Source organism: Ambystoma mexicanum, chromosome 3p (genome assembly GCF_040938575.1).
Source record: "Ambystoma mexicanum isolate Mex_15411 chromosome 3p, UKY_AmexF1_1, whole genome shotgun sequence".
NCBI classification, from domain to species: domain Eukaryota; kingdom Metazoa; phylum Chordata; class Amphibia; order Caudata; family Ambystomatidae; genus Ambystoma; species Ambystoma mexicanum.
In genome coordinates this window covers 434,776,702-434,795,704 of record NC_090925.1, presented here as the reverse complement: position 1 = coordinate 434,795,704, position 19,003 = coordinate 434,776,702, and the positions used below count along the sequence as shown (strand labels likewise).

Sequence of the window (19,003 nt, the reverse complement as noted above, 5' to 3'; positions counted from 1 at the left end):
TAAGATCTAAGCCACCCACCCCATTCCTGTCCGCTCTTCTCTCCTATTTTAACTCCACCCACCTCTCCTCACTCTTCCCTCCACTTCCTGTCCCTCTGCCGTCACTCACTCCTTCTGGGCCTCATCTGTGCCATGTGATGTTACTACCTACTCTCACTACTTCTCCCTCCGCCACTCCCTCCTTGACACTTGTAATCTCTCCTGCACCCTACTACCCGGACAGCTACCTTTCACTTAGTACCTTACACATCTAACCATACTTGCCATACACATACTCGCTGTTATAATTATCTTTCCCTGTGTGCTTTAGTGAATAAAGTCACTGAGAGAATCTTGAGTGAGTGGTTGCAATGTATATGTGTGGAACTGGTTCGACTCCAAATGTAAGCCTGGGTGGTGGGTGCAAGTGGGTCCCCTCTGGGGCTCTGCCCCTTCCCTAAGCTCCTATACTTGTAACATCTTGATAAAAGGAACTTGTACCAACATACCTGATATCTGAAAGATCCACCATTGTAACACTAACAGTGCACTACTTTCTCACTCACCAGTACCTTACCATCTGCATAAATCTCTTCCACGCTCCGCAGCTCTTTCCTCCATCCTACTGGTGGTCTTCCACATTCTCCTCTTACCTCTCCTGAATAAACCACACTTCCTGCTTCCCGTGATATCTTTATACACCTCCCTGGGTTCTCTGGCCTGGTCTTCCCCACCCAGCAAATGCTAAAATAATGGGCTAAGCCCTGCCATCTTCTCCGTGCAGGCTTCCCGCAGTACAGCAATGGCGGCACGGGAGGCTGAATGTTAAGTTAAGGTCTGGGGCTTTGTTCCTTGTCCCCCCCAAAGGTAAGTCCCATTGTTTGGTCAATTTGTATCCTTGGTGATCTAGGAGTTTTGGCAGTGGTTGTGTGTTCTTTGTGAGAAACCTGAGGGCATTCTCGCTCCTGCTCCCCCTGGATCCTCTGTTCAGGTGGCCTGGGAAAGGCCATCGTTCTTGGATCCCGATCCTGGGGGTGGAGAAGCGAGGGAAGATCACCTGGGTGGCGGGTCCTTGGGGATTGGGAACACAGTATTCCCAGGCAACACATGGTATCCCCCTTTTCCCTGTGAAAGCCAACTTTACCGTCCCCCGGCCTTTATGGGCTATTGTGCAACAGTTCCTCTCAATTCTCCTCAGCCAACTGACTTGAGTACTGGAACAACGAAGAGAGACGACCAGGAGTAGTGAACACCAGTAACCTACTTCACCACTCTAGTACTGGGACAAAGAAGATGCCTACAGAGTATTGTGAAGGCCAGGCATGTTGTTCTAATTGCAGTCAGGCAATTCTAATGCAACCTGTGAAGGGGTTGCAGGTGAATAAAGAGGGATGAATCCAGCAACACAGCGAGCAACAGGGAGGCCTTTGTGAGAGATTGCAGCAGGGAGTCCAGTTGGAAGGAGGCAGCCGTGGTTGGTCATGCTGCTCAGCCAGGACGCTTGCAGAATACTCAAAGGACTTGTGGTGCCCGCGAGTAGACGGGCAGGGAAGAAACCATCAGTTTGGGACCCTCCGTGGCTGAAGACATGCCGCTAGAGTTTACAAGCAGAGAAGAGGGAGGCTGGAAGCTGCCAGCGTCCATGGGAGCGGAGCTGACAGCGAGATCTGAAGACACACAGGAGGTGGAGCGGAGCTCGCATGCGCGGGGGAAATCTGCGAGCAAGGCTGAATTCCTGCTGCACAGCTGTCCGGAAGAAACGCACAAGACTGGTTGACGGTGAGTGAAGAAAGCAAGTCACTCGGACCGGGGCGCTCCTTTGGGCTGTGGGGAATAAAAGGCAAGCACCCAACAAATGTCACCTGAAATTGACAAAACGAACCTGAAGCTGCAGGAACTCTCCAGTTCACTTCTTAATTTCTATCCATTGCTGGCAGACCATAGAAACCTAGGCCGCTGAATACTGGTTGTCTGGTTGCGGTTTGCTAGCAGCTGGCGCGAAGCACTGAATCAATTGGATGTTTTTTGGTTGGTTGGGATGTCACTAGGGGAAACAAGTGAACATTGGGAAGCTAGATGAGGAGGTATTGCATGAGATAAGACTGTTTATAAATAGACTGGCAATGGGGGTGAAGGCGACTGGAATTGGGGCCCTCTCAGCTGCTGTCATCCAACTTGGGGCAGAGAGGGTGCTAGGACTAAGTGAATTGCTCCCTAATGGGTCTCGCACCCTATTCTAAGAGTGTTTCCAACACCCTCTTGACAAGGTCAGAGCACAGTGGGTTACACGGTTCAATTTTCCTATAGTTTCTGGAGACTGTGTAATATCCATTTTTATTGCAGTGCTACAGACCTCTTTCTTCAAATGGATTGCGTCCTCCCACATATTCCTCATCTTATGATCTATTTGTTTCCAGCTTCAGCTGCTTCGGATAAATTGTTCTTCTCAGCAGTGGGCGCTGTGCGTCGAGACAGTCCACCCGATGTCACTCAAGGACCTCAATCTTGGTTGAGTTCATCGTCGAGTACATATACCACGCCCCACTCCCGTTGGCTACAGTTCAATTTTTCTGCGAATGCGATTGCTTTGAGAATTACGGCGCGCTTCAGTTTTCGACAAAACAGTTTGAGATAGCCTCGTCTTCGACTCCGAAGAAGGGCTTCAAAATGTGCCTATATTGCGTTGCCAAAATGTCCATCACAGACCCGTATAAAATATGCATCTGGTGCCTAGGTGTGGAGCACAAGACCGCTGTTAATCCGGTCAGCTGATGATGGGTAAATCTTAAAAGAGCGAAAAGCGAAACTGTCAATGAGTATGATCGTCCCCAAATCACTGTCCACTCCTTTAAAATTTGGGCCATCCCACGAGGCGAGAGATTAATCTTCTCATTAAAAAAAAAAAAGGTCAAACGATCCCACTCGAGGAGCACAGACCTATCTTGGTCATCAGAGATGGAAGAGAAGGCAAAGATCACCCTCTCCTTTTTCTTCCTCGGGTGAAAGTAGTGTAGTCTGCATGACTAAATCCTGCTCCACAGATGAGTGGCAACTCTTTAGGAAGAAAATGTGGAAAATCTTCGAGGAACGTGCCCCGTCCTCCTCGAAACATAGAGTGACCATGCTACAGTTGATAACTAGTACAAAGGCAAGGCAAAACCCTGTGCGCCCTCGTGCCCGGGTCATAAGCCTAAGACTTCTCGAGTCTTCGAGTATTCAGTATAGGGTGGAGTCCCTCGAAGCTCAAGCCCAAGGACAAAGCATCGATAAAATCTATGCCACGGACGTTGACACAATCAACGCTGATGAAAAAAAACATGAATAGCGACTGTGCATTCATCGACGCCTTTGCCTCACCTCCCGAGAGCTAGACTTTGGGAAACCGGACGCAGATGATCATGCAAATGCATCATAAGAAGCCTAATGTCCAGAGTTGTAGAGCTCCGCGGATGGAGCAGGCCAGCTCCTTCATTTGAGCAGGACAGCCTTACAGACATATTGGACAAAGGTCCTCAATATGACCCTATACTACCATTCCATGTGGCACTCTTAAAAAGGGTTGTTAACTGGGAGGCTCCAGAGTCCAGCCCTGCAGTAAATACAAATCTCACAAAAAAATAGACCATCCATTAGCGACCCTAGCTACTTGTCAATACATCAGACTGCAGAAGTCTAGTAGTGCAAGCAGCTACACCCCCGACCCCCCCCCCACCCCCCAGCTGCATATCCAACTATACCCCCTGATAGGGATGACAAACGCGTTGACAAATGGGCAAAGAAAGTCTTTTCTGCTAGCAGCATGGCTTTAAAGTCTGCTAACTCTACATGTGCTCTTCCAAAATTCATTCACCCTGTTGGACTGCATAGCGGAAGAGGCTCATCACATCCCTGAAGGTGAGGAAAGAGATGACTTCTTTAACCTGATAAGTGATGGTGGCAAGGAGGCCATGTGTGACTCTGCAATCAGGTCTGGACACTGTGGACAGCATCAGCAGGGCCATGGTGGCAGGCACTGTCATACGCAGATTTGCATGCTTGAGGAAGTCCGAGATTGCATCTGATGTACAATCTAGACTCCTCAACATGCCCTTTTTGAAGGCTCGCTCTTATTTGGTAATAAGGCTGACGAAAGCTGCAGACCACAAAGACTGCATCCAAGTCCCTAGGTGCCACCATCGGGCAGCCTCAGCCTTTTCACCCCAGCGGATCATCTTGGAGGGGTAGGTCCCTTCGCTACTACTCTGGAGTTGGAAGAGTGAGAGGACAGGCTGGTCAAAGAGGACAAAGAAGATTCCCTAGCGGTGGACGAGGGGGGAGGTGCAAATCCCGCCCAAGCAGTAGCATCTTTACCATCAGCCACTGCTTCAGCCGCCTCAAAACCTCAGAGGTCTCGCCTCACGACACCCCTGTGGGAGGCAGACTGTCACAGCATCTTAAAGAATGGTGAGGTATTAGGTCGGATGCATGGGCGCTGGAAACAGTAGCCCAAGGTTACTTCCTCACCTGCATACAGAGACCTCAGGATCATCCACCGGGAAAGCCATTAGCTAAATGTTCCAGATCCATTCCTCTTTCAGGAAATGTTAACCCTGCTAGAGAAAGGTGAGAAAGAACTAGTACCTGTGATGGAGAGGAACAAAGGATAGTATTTGCCGCATTTCCTAATCCCTAAGAAGGACGGAGGACTGAGACCCCTCTTGGACTTGAGATACTTGAACATGTTCCTCAGGAAGAACAAGGTCAAGATGGTCACACTTTCTCAGATCCTTCAAGCCCTCCATCTCCAGGATTGGATTGTATCATTGTACCTTCAGGATGCTTACTCATGTGCCAATCCATCACAAGCAGACCTGAGGTTCGCCGTTGGTGGTTCTCATTCTCAGTTTCGAGTTCTGCCGTTCCAGTTGACCTCTGCCCGAGGGTTTTCATCAAGCTGATGGTAGTTGTGGTAGCGAGTCTCGGGAGACGGGGGGGGGATCCATGTTTACCCCTACTTAGATGATTGGCTGATCAGGGTACGTTCCCCCGAACAGGCCCAGGAACATCTTGGTATCCCCCGCCACTCCCTCCACAGACTGCGCTTCTCCCTCAGTTACAAGAAGGCCCACATGATACCAGCTCAGAAACTCCAGTTCATTGGAGCGGTCCTGGATGTATCAGTGAGTAAAGCATTGATAGCCGAGATGAGGGCTCAACACGTTTTGCAGATGGTCACCAAGTTTGAGTGCCCAACGTCTTCTGGCCTGAGAGATTTTGAGGCTGCTCGGCCTCATGGCATCCTGCATTTTTCTGGTGGCAGACGCTCGCCTGAGAATGATATCCCTCCAATGGGCCAATGGTTCCAATTCTCAGGCAGAATGTCAGACCTTCTTCAGGTTCCTAGCAGAGTCGCACAGGACCTTCTGTGGTGGGCCTGCGAGGACATGCTGAAGGGAGAACCCTTTTGGCAAACATGGCCGGAGATAACCGTGACTTGACGCCTCACTCACAGGGTGTGGAGCCCACGCCAACTAAGTGACAATCGACGGTCGTTGGTCCCCATCAGATTCCAAACTACATAATAATCTTTTGGAGCTAAGGGCAATCGGACTAGTGCTGAAGATCTTTCTGCCCTTTGTACTGGGAAAGAATGTCCTGATAATGACAGGCTATACAGTGGCCATGTACTACCACAGCAAGAGGAGGAGTAGGGTCACTACCACTGCGCAGAGGCAATGCAGCTCTAGTTCTGGGCAATTCAAGAAGGAATCTCCCTTCGGCAGTTCACCTAGCCGGAGAGGAGAACACAGTGGCATACGCTCAGAGCAGGCAGATCAGTCTACCACTAGTGGGAACTAGCTCAGTAAGTCCTTCAAGAGATCTTCACCCTTTGGGGAACCCCTCAAGTGGATCTGTTCACAATTCGTGTCAACCGGAAGGGCAAATTGTTTTGCTCCAGGGAATTTCCTCCAATAGGAGTTTTAGGGGACACGTTAGTCGTGGACTGGGAGTTTCCACTCCTGTACGAGTTTCCTCCAGTCCCCGTCATTCCTCACATGATCAGAAGGTTGAGAAAGTTTGAGAAAGCCATGATCCTGATTGCCCCGCATTAGGTCAGGAGGACGTGGAACCTGGACCTTCTGGACATGTCCATCTGCCCTCCAATAAGTCTTCCACAAAGAAGACCTTCACTCGTGAGAGGAGAGTCGAGTTATCCATCTAGAGGTCAAGACACTCTGCCTTCATGCATGGTTTCTGAGAGGCTGAGATACAAGGATTGGGTCCTCCCGGATGACTTAATGTAGATTCAGTTTTCGGCCAGAAGGCCAGCAACAACATCCTTATTGGAACAAGTTCTGCAGCTGGTGTAGGGGAAAAAGATGTGGGCTCTTTTCAATGCGATACACCTACAGTGTTATCTTTTTTACTACATTTGGCAAGTCTGGGGCACCAGATTGGAACAATCGAGGGTTATTCAACAGTGCTTTCCATATTCAAGCACACCTCGGTAGAGGCATCCTAATTCAAAATACCCTTAATAATTCAATTTCTTAAAGGACTCGCACATGTTTTCTCCTACACCTTTCCAAATCCCAACTTGGACCTTAATTTGGTTTTAAGGTTTTTGATATGTGCTCCTTTCAAGCCACTCCATTTCTGCCCTTTAAGTTTGCTAAAACTATTTAGTAGCGATAACATCAGCTTGCAGGGTGAGTGAGTCGCAGGCCTTATCCTTTTAAACCTGTGCTTACTACATTTTACCAGGATAAGTTCGTCCTTGGGCTCAAACCCTCTTTTCTACCCAAGATTGTATCAGATTACCATTTAACACAGATAAGTGTGCTTCCAGCCTTCTATCCTCCACCTCTTCCTGGCAAGGAAGAGGAAATATTTCATAGACTCGATCCAAGGAGAGCTCCAAGCTTTTATATTCCAAGAATGGCAACGCAACAGCACGACCATCTTTTCATTGGTTATACAGGACCCAAACTAGGTCAGTCGGTCACCAAACAAACTCCATCATAGTGCTACAGGCTACCTGGCAAAGATCTCCCAGAAGGCTTAAGGGCTCATTTCACTAGGGGCATGGCAACTTGCTCAGCCCTTCAGAGGCGAGTTCTGATAAAGGTCATCTATGAGTCAGCTGCCTGGTCCACAGTCCACACGGTCACAAAATGCTGTTTTGACACCTAACAATGAGGGAAGATTTGGGAAGGCAGTTCTATGCTTCATTCTTGACAAACATAAATCTCAAATTTCTACTCCCTCCTCCAATAGATCATAAAATGAGTAATACGTGGGAGGACACAATCCATTTGAAGAACAAGTTACTTACCCTGGGTAACTTTGTTTCGACTGGATGTTCCTCCCACGTATTCCTCATCGCCCTCCCAACCTACCCCACTGTAGAATTTCCAAGCTTTGGACTTTGTTCTTTTAAGGTCTGATAAATTAAAGGCACTTATCATTGGCGGTAGTCCTGCTTATGAGTGGTGAAAAAAACAGAATTTAAACCAACGGGCACTGCGCATGGAATATGTACTCGTAGATGTCAGCCGAGATGGAGGCGCTCGAGGGACATAGTGGACTGGCTTGACGCACAGCACCCTCTGCTGAGAAGAACATATTTTCACAAGCAGCTTGTTGGGCAATAATTGATGTAGTAACCCTGTGGGAGACTGCACAACACTTGTACTCTTGGTATTTGGTAACCCACCTTTTGGTGTAGGCCTGTACTACACAAGTTAATAGTGTGACTGAGCAGCCAGGCTTATCTCAAGAGGGGTAAATGTGAGCTGTAGCAATGAAATCCACAAATGCAAGTAGCCAAGTAACACTTGCACTCAAGGTTTCAGTTAAATAATTATTTAACAGTTTTTAAATGAGCATTATTTAAAAAGGGCAAGATTTTTAACAATCAAATACTTTAAAAATACTTTTCCAGGGATTCCAAGATGGCCGCCTGGTGGAACACACCGTAAACAATGCGCTCCTGAACCCCGGGACCTGATGAGCGAGAATAACTGCCTTTAATGCCCTCCCCAGGCGCCGCAGCCATCGAAGGAAGTTGTCGGAGAGGCAACACTCACATTCCCCGGCTGAAGTGGGCAGAAAGCAGTAAATCCGGATAGATCGCCTAGGAGTTCCTTGCGGCGTTGTGACCCGACTCTGTGGGAGAGGGAGCTCCCCTGTGTGGGTGAGAGGCAGCAGAGCCAACGCACCTACTCTGCGCAGCAGGCGGAGAATAGCGGGGTGGCCTGGCCACGACGACTGGTACCACTAGGCGAGCAGGGGGCCCAAGGGTCCTCGTGTGGACCAGGACTGAAGGTTTGCACGGGACGGACAGCAGCCGGTGTGGAGGAGACCTTTGTCCAGGGACGGGGAAGACCGAGGAGCAACGGTCTGTTCCGATGCCTGAGGCCCACAGAGGAGAGAATCGAGGGGGCAGCACAGCCTGGGAAGGCCCAAAGAAGGTGAGAGGAGGAGGTCTGTGATGGAGCTGGGAGCCTGGTGAAGAGCAGACGGGAGTGCGGAGCAGCCATAACGAGACCCCTGGCCTGCCCGACTGCGGCAAAGTGGAGGCGGAACCCCGCAGAGCGAAATGGCCTGGAGGATCACGCCCGTGGTCCTCTTCCCGCTCCCCTTCCCTGAAATGAATATTTTGACCCCCAGGTGAGAGGCGAACGATACCGAACAGAGGGCATTTATGTGCATTTATTTTTAGCCCTGCCACTGCCTCAAATTGCTGTATCTTGTTATCTGTTGCCCTCAGGGAAGTCTCCGGACTGTTTACCGAAAGTAGCATGTCGTCTGCAAATGCTGCTATGCTATGTTTCCTACCCCTGAACGTCACTTCTGCTATTCTGTCACAGGCTCTTGCACCTAGAGCCCCTTCTGGCCTTGGTATCGCAGAGAGCAAGGGTATCAGGGCTGCCCCCTGTTGAACAGTAATGGGTTCCGTTAGCTGTCCGTTTACGGCCAGTCGGAGCCGAGGATTTTAGTAATTGGCTTTAACCCTAGCCCATCTTTTCCATGGTTGCAAACAGAAATCCCCATGCCACCTGATCAAAAGCTTTCTTAGCATGCCTGCTTGGGTGTGGTGGTGGTGGTGGGGGGGGGGCGGTGGGCTGGAAGGTGCATACAGTGATCGCGACACTGAGGCCAATGGAGAACCTCCATGACTAGAGCTGACGACCAGACTGGCGGTGCACTCCCATATCACTCCCCTACCTGGTCCACTTGGCATCAAATCGGAGGTGCAACCACCTCACCAGGAGGACCACCCCCCCCCCCCCCCTTTGACCCCGCCCGACCCCCTCCCCCACGGCCACCTCTAACACCCACCCACAGCCGCCAGGAAGAGGGACACTGTGAGCAAGGAAGGGACACTAGGGGGAGAGGTGTCCTGGCAAATGACTGGACAGGGACCTGAGGCTGAGAGCGGTCCCCAGATCCCCCCCTGACCCCACACCCCCCCACCCCCCCATATCCCCCAACCGTACTCACACTCACCACTCGGGGGACCATCTGTGGCTTCCCATAATAAAAAACATATGACATATGCAACCGCCGGGAGCAGAGGAGTGAAGGGTCCGGGTCTAGCGGTGAGGGGCAGTGGGGGGTTTGGGTCAGGGAGTAAACTTGAAAGAGACAATCCATCAACCTGAGGCAGATCTCCACGGATCCATGTGGTACATACCAGGTAATCTTAAGGAGGGACCAGTGAAAAGGTGCCGCATGCCCGCCTAGACAAGTCCAGGGGGAAGGAATCCTCGTCCCTATTTAAAGGGAGACGTGAAACCCCAGGAGGGTGCGCTACCAAAGATTTGGGCTAGGTAACTTAATGCATCCGGGGACCCACAAGCGATGGAGGATCAGCCAGAATTGGAAGGGAGACATCCGTACGAGGAGCAAGAACAACCAGTGACACAAACTATGTTAAGGCAGTATTTCAACGACTTTGGCGACAAGATAGCCAACACAATGCAAAAGCAGATGGACATTTTGCAAGAGGAATTAGCGGAAGGTCTACAAGAAATAAAACGGGGCATAAATAAAATGGAGGTAAGGGTGGACACGAATGAAAGGGCTATCCAGCAGCTGAGTGAAGAGACTAGAAGATTTAACACCCTGCTGCAGAGCCTCTCAGCAGCGACACACAATCTCGAAATCCAGGCCAAGTACCTGGAGAATAAATCCAGGAAGTCCAACATCCAAATCAAATGCCTCCGGGAGGAGATCCAGGACAAAGAACTTGATTTAGCGGTCAGGAGCTTTTTTCAAGACCTCTTGGAAGCGCAAAGACTCCCTGGATATAAGATTCGATGGTATCCACAGGGTGGGACCACGCAGACAAGAGCTGGGGCGAGGCAGAGGGAGGTCTTGGCTGCTATTCACGACTTCGCAGTGAAAGAGAGAATACTCTTCTAAAGCATGAAAAGCAAAGCAGATTACCTACAATGGAGTGGAAATGTATCTCTTCCAGAACCTAGCCCAGTCGACCCTCATCAAAAGGAGAAAAATGGGTCTGATACTAATGGTTTTAAGGAGCAAGGATTTGTACTATAGATGGACATTTCAATTCGGCTTAACCTTGGAGTGGCAGGGCAAGCCGCGCACAATCACACCCTACAAAGAGGGAGCAAGCCTTCTCGGGTTAGATGAGGAAGACCATCCCACAGGGTGGGCCGTTGATGACCACCAGGCCACTCGTGAACCGTGGGAGTGGTTGACGGTGAAAGCCAAACGCGTCAATAGAGGGGGGCACCACCCAAACCTCAAGGGCCCTGGTGTAGGAAAAATGCAGAATGGGACAGGCCCTGTTAAACCAGCCGTGGGCTCCTCAGACTGAGTGATGCTGGGGAACAAGACAAAGAGTGCCATAGGGAGGGCAAAAAACTACAGGAAGAATAGCAATGGTCCCACGGTGAAGGGGGGGGGAGGAGGCACGCTAGGATGGGTGCTAGTGAACCTGCGGGGGTGGCTGGGTCTGGGGGAAGAGTGGGGTTCAATACTTGACACCAAATCGAGGGGGAGGGCTGGAGGCCGGTTGAATCCACCCAGATGAGGGAGGTGGGGGGCGGCACAGAGGAGGAGTGGGGGTGCAGGGAATGGGTCAGGGCTCAAGGGAGGAAGGGGGGGCGGTCATATGTTCTGGAGGAGACAGAGCATGGATACGCATAGGGGACAATAGCTACAGACAACAGAATCACTTCTATCCCTTAATGTCAACGGGCTAAATTCTCCAATCAAAAGTAGAAAAATCAAATGATTTATTTTGTGGAGGGAGCGCCAAGATATAGTAGCCCTCCACAACACTCGGGTTCACTCCCGGGACAGAGGCAGGATAAGGTTTAGGGGCTTCAACCGAATCTACCACTCCACACATGTTAACAAGAAAGGGGGGGGGGGTGTTACTCCCGTGGGAATCGATAGAGACGACCAGGGGAGATACCTAGCAATAGCCCTGAAGCGGAGAGTTATACAGTAGCCACGATTTATGCGCCACATTCAGGTCAAGGGGCATATATACAACAAGCTCTGCACAGGTTAAAAAAGGTTGTGAAGGCTGCCATTATTCTAACGGGAGACATCAACATAGCATGGGACCCTACATGGGACAGAAGTAGGAAGGGCCCACCCGTCCATGGGAAACCCCCGGGGGAGCTCTTGGGGAAACTATGGAGTATTGCCCTAGTGGACGTATGGAGGGAGATGGAGGGAGGCAGGGAATGCTGCACCTTTTACTCGCAGGTCTTCCGTACACACTCCAGAATTGACTGTGGGTTTCGGGGTGGGGGAGTGATAAGTGTGGTAGGAACAGTCTGATCACTCCCCCATCAAGCTAGCGCTGTAAAGACAATGGGGGAACTCTGGCCTATGGAAATGGAGATACCAGGCGTACCTATTCAAGGATGAGAGGCTGACCCAAAAGTCACAGAAAGGATGGGGTCTTGCTTTGAAATCCATAAAGCAGCAGACTCAAGCCTGAAAATAAAGTGGGATGCGATTAAGGTGGCAAATTCTAGCCATCAGAGCTCGGAGAGATAAGGAATTGAGATTAGAGGAAGAAAAATTGGAAGGGACGCTTAAAGAGATAGTGGGCTGAATGGGTCCCGGGGCAAGCGGGTAGATGAGGAGGGAATATAGAGCGGTGAGGGGCCAATTAGACCTAATATAGACCAGAACAGCTGAGTGCACCCTACTATCTCTTAAACAGAAGTACTATATAAAAGCCAACAAGGCAGATTGGCTCTTAGCCAGAATGCTGAGGAGAGAGGAGAAGGGGGGGGGAAAACCATACTAAAAATAAAAATGGGAGGGGATCGGACACGGAGGACATAGTTTGTAAAATATTACATTAAGCTATATAGCTAGGACAACTCGGTGCCACAAGCACAGGAGTGGTACCTACAAGTCATTAGTCTCCCAGTGGTAACTCGGCAAGAGAAGGAAATACTTGACCAAGATATTACCAGTGAGGAAATCCAGGTGGCGATAAAAGCATTGCCCACCAATAAATCCCTGGGGCTGGACGGATTCACTACTGAGTTCTACAAGAAACCTAGAGAATCCTTAATACCACACTTGACCTTGTTGTATTATCAGATGGGAGCGGGCGGCATCACAAAATATATGGAAGAGGCGAAGCATTCTACTGAATGCGGCTCATATCGACCCATTAACCTAATCCACGTAGATGCCAAAATCTAAATGTAGATACTGGCAACTAGACTTGACCCTGTTCTCCCATGAATGAGCCAAACAGATCAGTCAGGTTGTTTTAGTGGCCGACAAACCAGTGATTTTTAGAAGAGTCGCACATCTTGTAGAGAAAGCCACCAAGAGGGAAATACCAGCTCTTCTCATAGCCTTTGACGTGGAGAAAGCTTTTGATCAGGTGGAGTGGGGGTTTCTGTTTGCAACCATGGAAAAGATGGGCTCCGGGAACAAGCTCTTGGCTAGGGTTAAAGCCAATTACCAAGATCCTCGGCTCCGACTGGCCATAAAAAACGTACAGCTAACGGAACCTGTTACAGTTCGACGAGGCACAAAACAGGGCTGCCCCCTGTCACCCTTGCTCTGTGCAATACACCTAGAGCCCCTTCTGGCCTGGGTAAGAGCCTGTGACAGAATAGCGAGTGTGACGTTCAGGGGAAGGGAACATAACATGGCCGCATTTACAGACGACATGCTGCTTTCAGTAACCTGTCCAGAGACTTACCTGAGGGCAATGGATAACGAGATGCGGCTATTCAGGGCAGTGGCAGGGCTAAAAATAAATGCACATAAATCGGAAGTATTAAACCTGACTGTCCCATAGGAAGTGGAAAGTGAGCTTAGAAAGTACTCTGGATACAGATGGGGTTGATGACACTATCACTTACCTAGGTATTAAATTAACTAGATTAATGCAAGGGCTCTACAGAGTAAACTGGTTGCCTGGTGACCTCTGGCTAGGCAGAATAAATGTACTAAAGATGGTGATACTCCCCCAGGTATTAAATTATATTATTTGTCGACTTCCCTATTCAGGGCAATCCAAAAGCATACAAGCAGATTTGTTTGGAACAAAAGGAGACCGAGGGTAGCCAAAAAAGTCATGATGATGCCCAGGAGTAGAGGCGGCTGGGGGAACCATATTTTAAGGCCTATTACTTGGCAGCACAAGTGATTGGAGACTGGCAGAAGGATGATCAGGGCCATGATATGGGTACCAGTGGATCAAGCCGTGGCGGGCGAGAACCTACAAGGGGTACTATGGAAGCCCAAGGGAGAGCGAGCGGCCAAGAAGTATAGCGGTACAATATTATCACGCCTGGGATGAAGCTATTAAATGTGCTCAGATCACCTCATTCCCATCTCCGCTGATATCGATCTTCTGCAATGCACAATTCACCCCAGGGCAAACGGGCAAGGACTTGGACACTCACCATCCTGCAGTTTATTAAAGGGTCAGAGATATGTTCGAAAGGGCCACAGGTGAAATCCTTCAATCAGTGCAAGGCAGACTTTGGGGTTGGAGAAGGGGAGCGGTTTCGCTGTACACAGAAGGCACTGGCTCCAACACCCCCCTAATGAAGGCGGCATCGATGCACAAACTGACCTCCTGTGAAAAAGTACCCAACGACCGACCCGGAAGACAGGCAAGTAGTGGCTACAATATATGCACTCATAAAATCGGGGAGGACCCGGCCCAAAGGAGATACATGAGTGGTTGCGAAGCCACATCACCCCACTCAGAGGAAACTGATTGATCAAAATTATGGTCGAACATCCCGAAGCTAACTAGGTCCCTACACATTCAGGAAATTTTGCTCAAGTTGGTTATACAATGGCACTTAACCCTAACGAGAATCTACAAAATGTTTCCCGGGGCATCTAAGCTCTGCTGGAGGGGGTGTGGGATATAGGGAACATGGATCCACATATGGTGGGAAGGCCCTCAAATTCAAGAGTTTTGGGGGAGGGGGTGATGCATGAGACATTGAAGCAAGCACTAGGGGTGAAGTGTCAGAGGTCTGGGGCTGGATGGGGTTCTCGAAGACTTGACCTCGAAAGCGGAGTGCAAGGTCTATGTCATCTTGATGATGGTGGGGGCTCTGACACTGGCACAAAGTGGAAATCGAAGGATCCCCTGATAGAGCAAGAGTTGGTAGGGAAAATCTGGAACTTTGTGGCGCTGGAATGGCTAACCTACTCCCTGCAAGGAGACCGTAGAAACTTCCTTGCGGACTGGTCAAGGACTTTGGAGTTTCTACAGAACTGGCACAGGAACTCATGGTGTCCATGGAGAATGCGCTCACTGGGGTTGGTGTGACCAGGACATTTCTCTCAAGCCGGGAGGGAGTGGGGCGAGGGAGCAACCTGGGCCTATACAGGCGGCATAACCCTATTGACAAGGAACTGAAAGATCCTTCAGGAGAAACGTACTGCAATAGGACCACTTCCGGACCAGAGGGAGGGGGCGGGTGGGGGAAGGAGGGTCACTTCTATAATGGAAAAGTATTGTTTAAAAATGCAAATAAAAAGTTATGTTTAGAAAATACTTTTCCCGAATCAACACAAAGCTAGTAGATACTCTTTGGAGATGCTTCTTACATACTTTCTACACCCTGAGGCAACTTCACTAACCAGGACAGTAATGGCATTTATATATCACTAGTACACTTTGTAGATTCTGAGGTTTGTAAAAAGGAAAGGGTAAGGGAAGGAAAAGGTTTAACAGTTTCTTGGAGCATGTGGGCACTTAAACGTCCAATGAAGTCTAGAAAACCTTCACCTATGAGGGACAGTAAGTATCAAAGTCAAATGGACTAGAAGAGTCTGCAGGGACCCAGGACAGCCAAAGTTAATTAGAGCACAGTCTATGTTGCTGAGGCACCTCTTAGATAGCAAAGTCTTGCACAAGATTGGAGAGGTTGTTGAAGAAAAATCACTGTAGGGTCACAAGCTGTTACACTTGTGTAGGGTAGAGCTGAAATCGACTGCAGCAAAGTAGCTACTGGAAGTCTCAAAAGAGAAGAGCAAAGTTAAAGACACTGAGGTAAGGACCCCAAGTCAGAACAGTACCTTTTGGTTAGAAGAAGTTTGGTCCAGCTGGCTTCAGTCTGGTTGCAGCAATGCAGATCCTGGGTTCCTGGGCCTCAGTCGTGGGGACAAGGACGTCTGGAGGACTCCTGCGGCAGCAATTCGGAGGTCGGCGACAGCTATGGGCTCTTTTCAGATCAGCAGCACTATGCGGCTTGGATACCAGTTGAGCTTCCTTCACTCCTTGAGTTCTACACTCTGGTGAGGGGACTCGAGCTCTGGTCGTCCTGCTTCTGGAGGCTCCTGCGGAGACTCCTGGAGCTTCTGGCGGATCACAAACATTGCACTTGACTACAGATTTCTTGACCCCATGCACTGTCTGCAGCAGCAAAGAAGTACAGCTAGTCGGGAATGATGGTCCAATGGAGTTCGTCTCGGGGTTAGTTGGTCCCACTAACCCAAGGGAAGAAGTCGTCCCTTCTGGAGCTTCTCTTGTCTCTCAGAAAAAGGAGTTTCAGCACAGCAGCAGGGCTTCACCGGGCAATTCAAAGATCCAGGAGGATGCAGCAAGCTTTGTTAAGTTTCTTTGGGTTGTTCTTCAGTGTGGTCGACTCTGTTTTCAGTCCCAAAACCCTTGCCTTTGAAGCAGGTTTCTCCATTCACTGCCTAGCTGTCACTCAAACCGCAGGGTGGCTGTCCTGACAGGACAGCCAGCCAGCTAGTCGGAACTGGGTGCATTCAGGCATTCCTAAAGACAAAGGACACAGGAGTTGGGAACCTCTCCCTTCCTGCCCTTCCGGACACACTGGAACCAGAGGCGGGTTTCAGTACTGAAGCCCGCCAAAGACAAAATGAACAAAGGGCTCAAACCTGACCTGGTGCGCAGAGTCAAAATCCAAGGAAGACCTCACAACTGGAAAATGGCAAAAAAAAGAAGGCTGGGCCATTTTCACAAAATTGTCAACCATGGGTGCTATACTGCAGCTGAGGATTCAGCCTGCGGTAGAAAAGCACAATGGTAGGAAAATTAAATCACTGCCACCATCCATTTAAAGTAGTGAGGGTAACCCAAAAAATATCACATGATAATGTAGGATAAGGGGCTACTAGTTAACTCCCAGCACCCCACATACAATTGGGTGTGCTAGACCTACAAAGAGAAAAAGGTAAGCAAAGTCCATTTCACTTTACTATTCTTGGGAACAGTAGTTCACACAAGAAAAGGTATTTAAACCTTATGCGAAATCTAAAGGATTTATCTGTGACTCTGCACTGAAGGTGCTGCAACACCATACAAAAAGTAGATGTCTATGGAGTTTGTCAGACTACAAAAATAAAGGGAACGCATTATCCAAATCACGTCAAAACACATGAGTGAGAAAAAGGGCTTACTCACTCCAGGGTTAAAATTAAAGTCCTAAAGTCCAGCAAGAGAGTTGGGTTGGTCTCGAAGGTTGAAGGGAATTAGCACAGAAATGAGAATACTCCCTAACACAGCTGAAGCTGGAAACTAAATGAGCATAAGATGAGGAATACGTGGGAGGAAAATCTAGTCGTAAGGACGTTACCAGAAATAGTAACATCGTCCCAATGTGGCTATTGGTTTTTATTGTCTTGCTTTCACTGGCTCTGCTACATTCTTTATTTCTTTGTTTTAGGACCATATCCATAGATAGCATTCTTACTTTTCATTAAAGGAATGGTTCGCCCAAAAATTTTATTTCAAAAATAGATAGGCAACATAAAAAAAATATGGCATTTTTTTTTCTCCAAAATCCCTATGTAAAATTTTGAGCAATTCAAGCTCAAAAATTGAAAAAGCAAGCACATGGGCGCATCCATTTTGTGAAATGGCTGCCCGCCTGTGCTGGCTTTTGCGGCACTAATGAAGGAAAAGCCAGCCAGCTGTAGTAAACAAAAGCTACAACATGAAAAATTGTCTTTTCTGGTGTTTGTCCCATGGAGAAAACAAACATTTGAAAATGTTTGCCTAGCCCATTTGTTTACTGAAAAACTAGCATCTTTCCAGAATTGAAAAGGGATGTGTGCTGGTGGGAGTTTGGGCTTTACCGCATTTCAATAAATAAACGTTTAGCGAGTTTGTGTTCATTTTAGTATGGCATTATGCTTATTGTCCATTCAATTGATTGTTTTGATCTGCTTTGTTACTCTCTGTAGGCAAATATTTGCTACACACCATGTATAGATCCAGGATTACCCTGAAGGATCGCCATCAGCTATACAAGCTTATGATCAGCCAGTTGCTCTATGATGGATACATCAACATTGCCAATGGCCTGATAAATGAGATCAAGCCCAATACTGTGTGTGCGCCTTCGGAGCAGCTACTTCATCTCATCAAAGTAGGCGAGTACAATTTCAGTATTGCAGCTCTAAATATAGATAATTGACATGGGAGGATCAAGTCCTCCAATGATTTATTGTGTATTTTTTTTTTTAACTCTGTGGGATTGCAGGAGGAGCCTAAAATAGAACCAGACAATTGCACTATGTATTCCTCCAAGTATTAGCAGTTCATTTATTTCTATACTTGTTTTGATTTCCTAGCATTAGCATCTGATTGTGCATGTTCAATTTTGAGTAAGGTTTTGTTTGTTTGATCCAGTAGTTGGTTCTATTCCTATGATTATCCTCTGCTTATTGGAACAAAATTTGTCTTTTAGAATTGTCGCTTTCTTCACAAACTTGCTGCTACTAATTAGACAATAAAAAGCCATTTTCATTGGTTGTGTGACAGAATACCATTTTGTGAGGGTGGCATAGTCTGTCCTTTTTGATGTTTAATAATACAATGATGTGGTTAATTCTTTGTCTGAAAGTGAGATCTGCTAATCGAATCCCAATTTCATAATACTTGATGGCAACACGCATTACACTTGTACCTTATTGTGACTGTCTTCGGACATGCCCAGCAGCTGCCTTGCAGTTGTAGTAGGGCAGGTTCAATGGTCGCATGTGCATTCCTGAACACAGCTGTTAGTACTCTGTTCAAACAGGCAGAGGTGGCTATTTAACCATCTGCACCCCTGCTTCAGAGTATTCTAATGGTGTACCCTAGCAGCCTTGTGTCAGTGTCCCCACCATGTTTGTGCTGCTTAGATTACACAATTATACAGCCTGTGAGGAGCCAGGAATGAGACGCGGACACAGAGGACGCATGTTTTGGATATAAACATTTATTAAATGATGAAAGGGGTTGGAAAATTACTCGCTATCCTTAATCTAGGAGGAGTTTCCCTACCTCAACCAAAACAAATGGGTCTGTCCTTTGTCAAGATGCCCAAAGCACAAATATGTCCTATGTCCGAAATCTTATCCTGTCCCTCACACTCTACAACTAAATCTAAGGTGCAAAGAATATTGTCTCTGATTCTCAAAGTGCACAAATGTTCAAATCCAACAGAAGTATAAATCCTACCAAAAAGATCCAAGTGGACAATGTTCACAGTTCGAGAGAATGGCTCCTTTCCCCAGATTCCTTTTCTCCAATACA

At 48.3% G+C, this 19,003-nt stretch overlaps 1 protein-coding gene across 1 annotated transcript in view; it reads left to right on the top strand.

Moving 5' to 3' along the window:
• The window catches only part of CSTF1 (cleavage stimulation factor subunit 1), a 272,321-nt gene that overhangs the window by 70,757 nt on the left and 182,561 nt on the right, over positions 1–19,003 (top strand). Inside the window, exon 2 of the mRNA XM_069651119.1 lies at positions 17,668–17,856. Coding sequence (XP_069507220.1) covers positions 17,688–17,856 — 169 coding nt within the window. The 5' untranslated portion in view covers positions 17,668–17,687. The remainder of the gene's footprint in view (positions 1–17,667; positions 17,857–19,003) is intronic.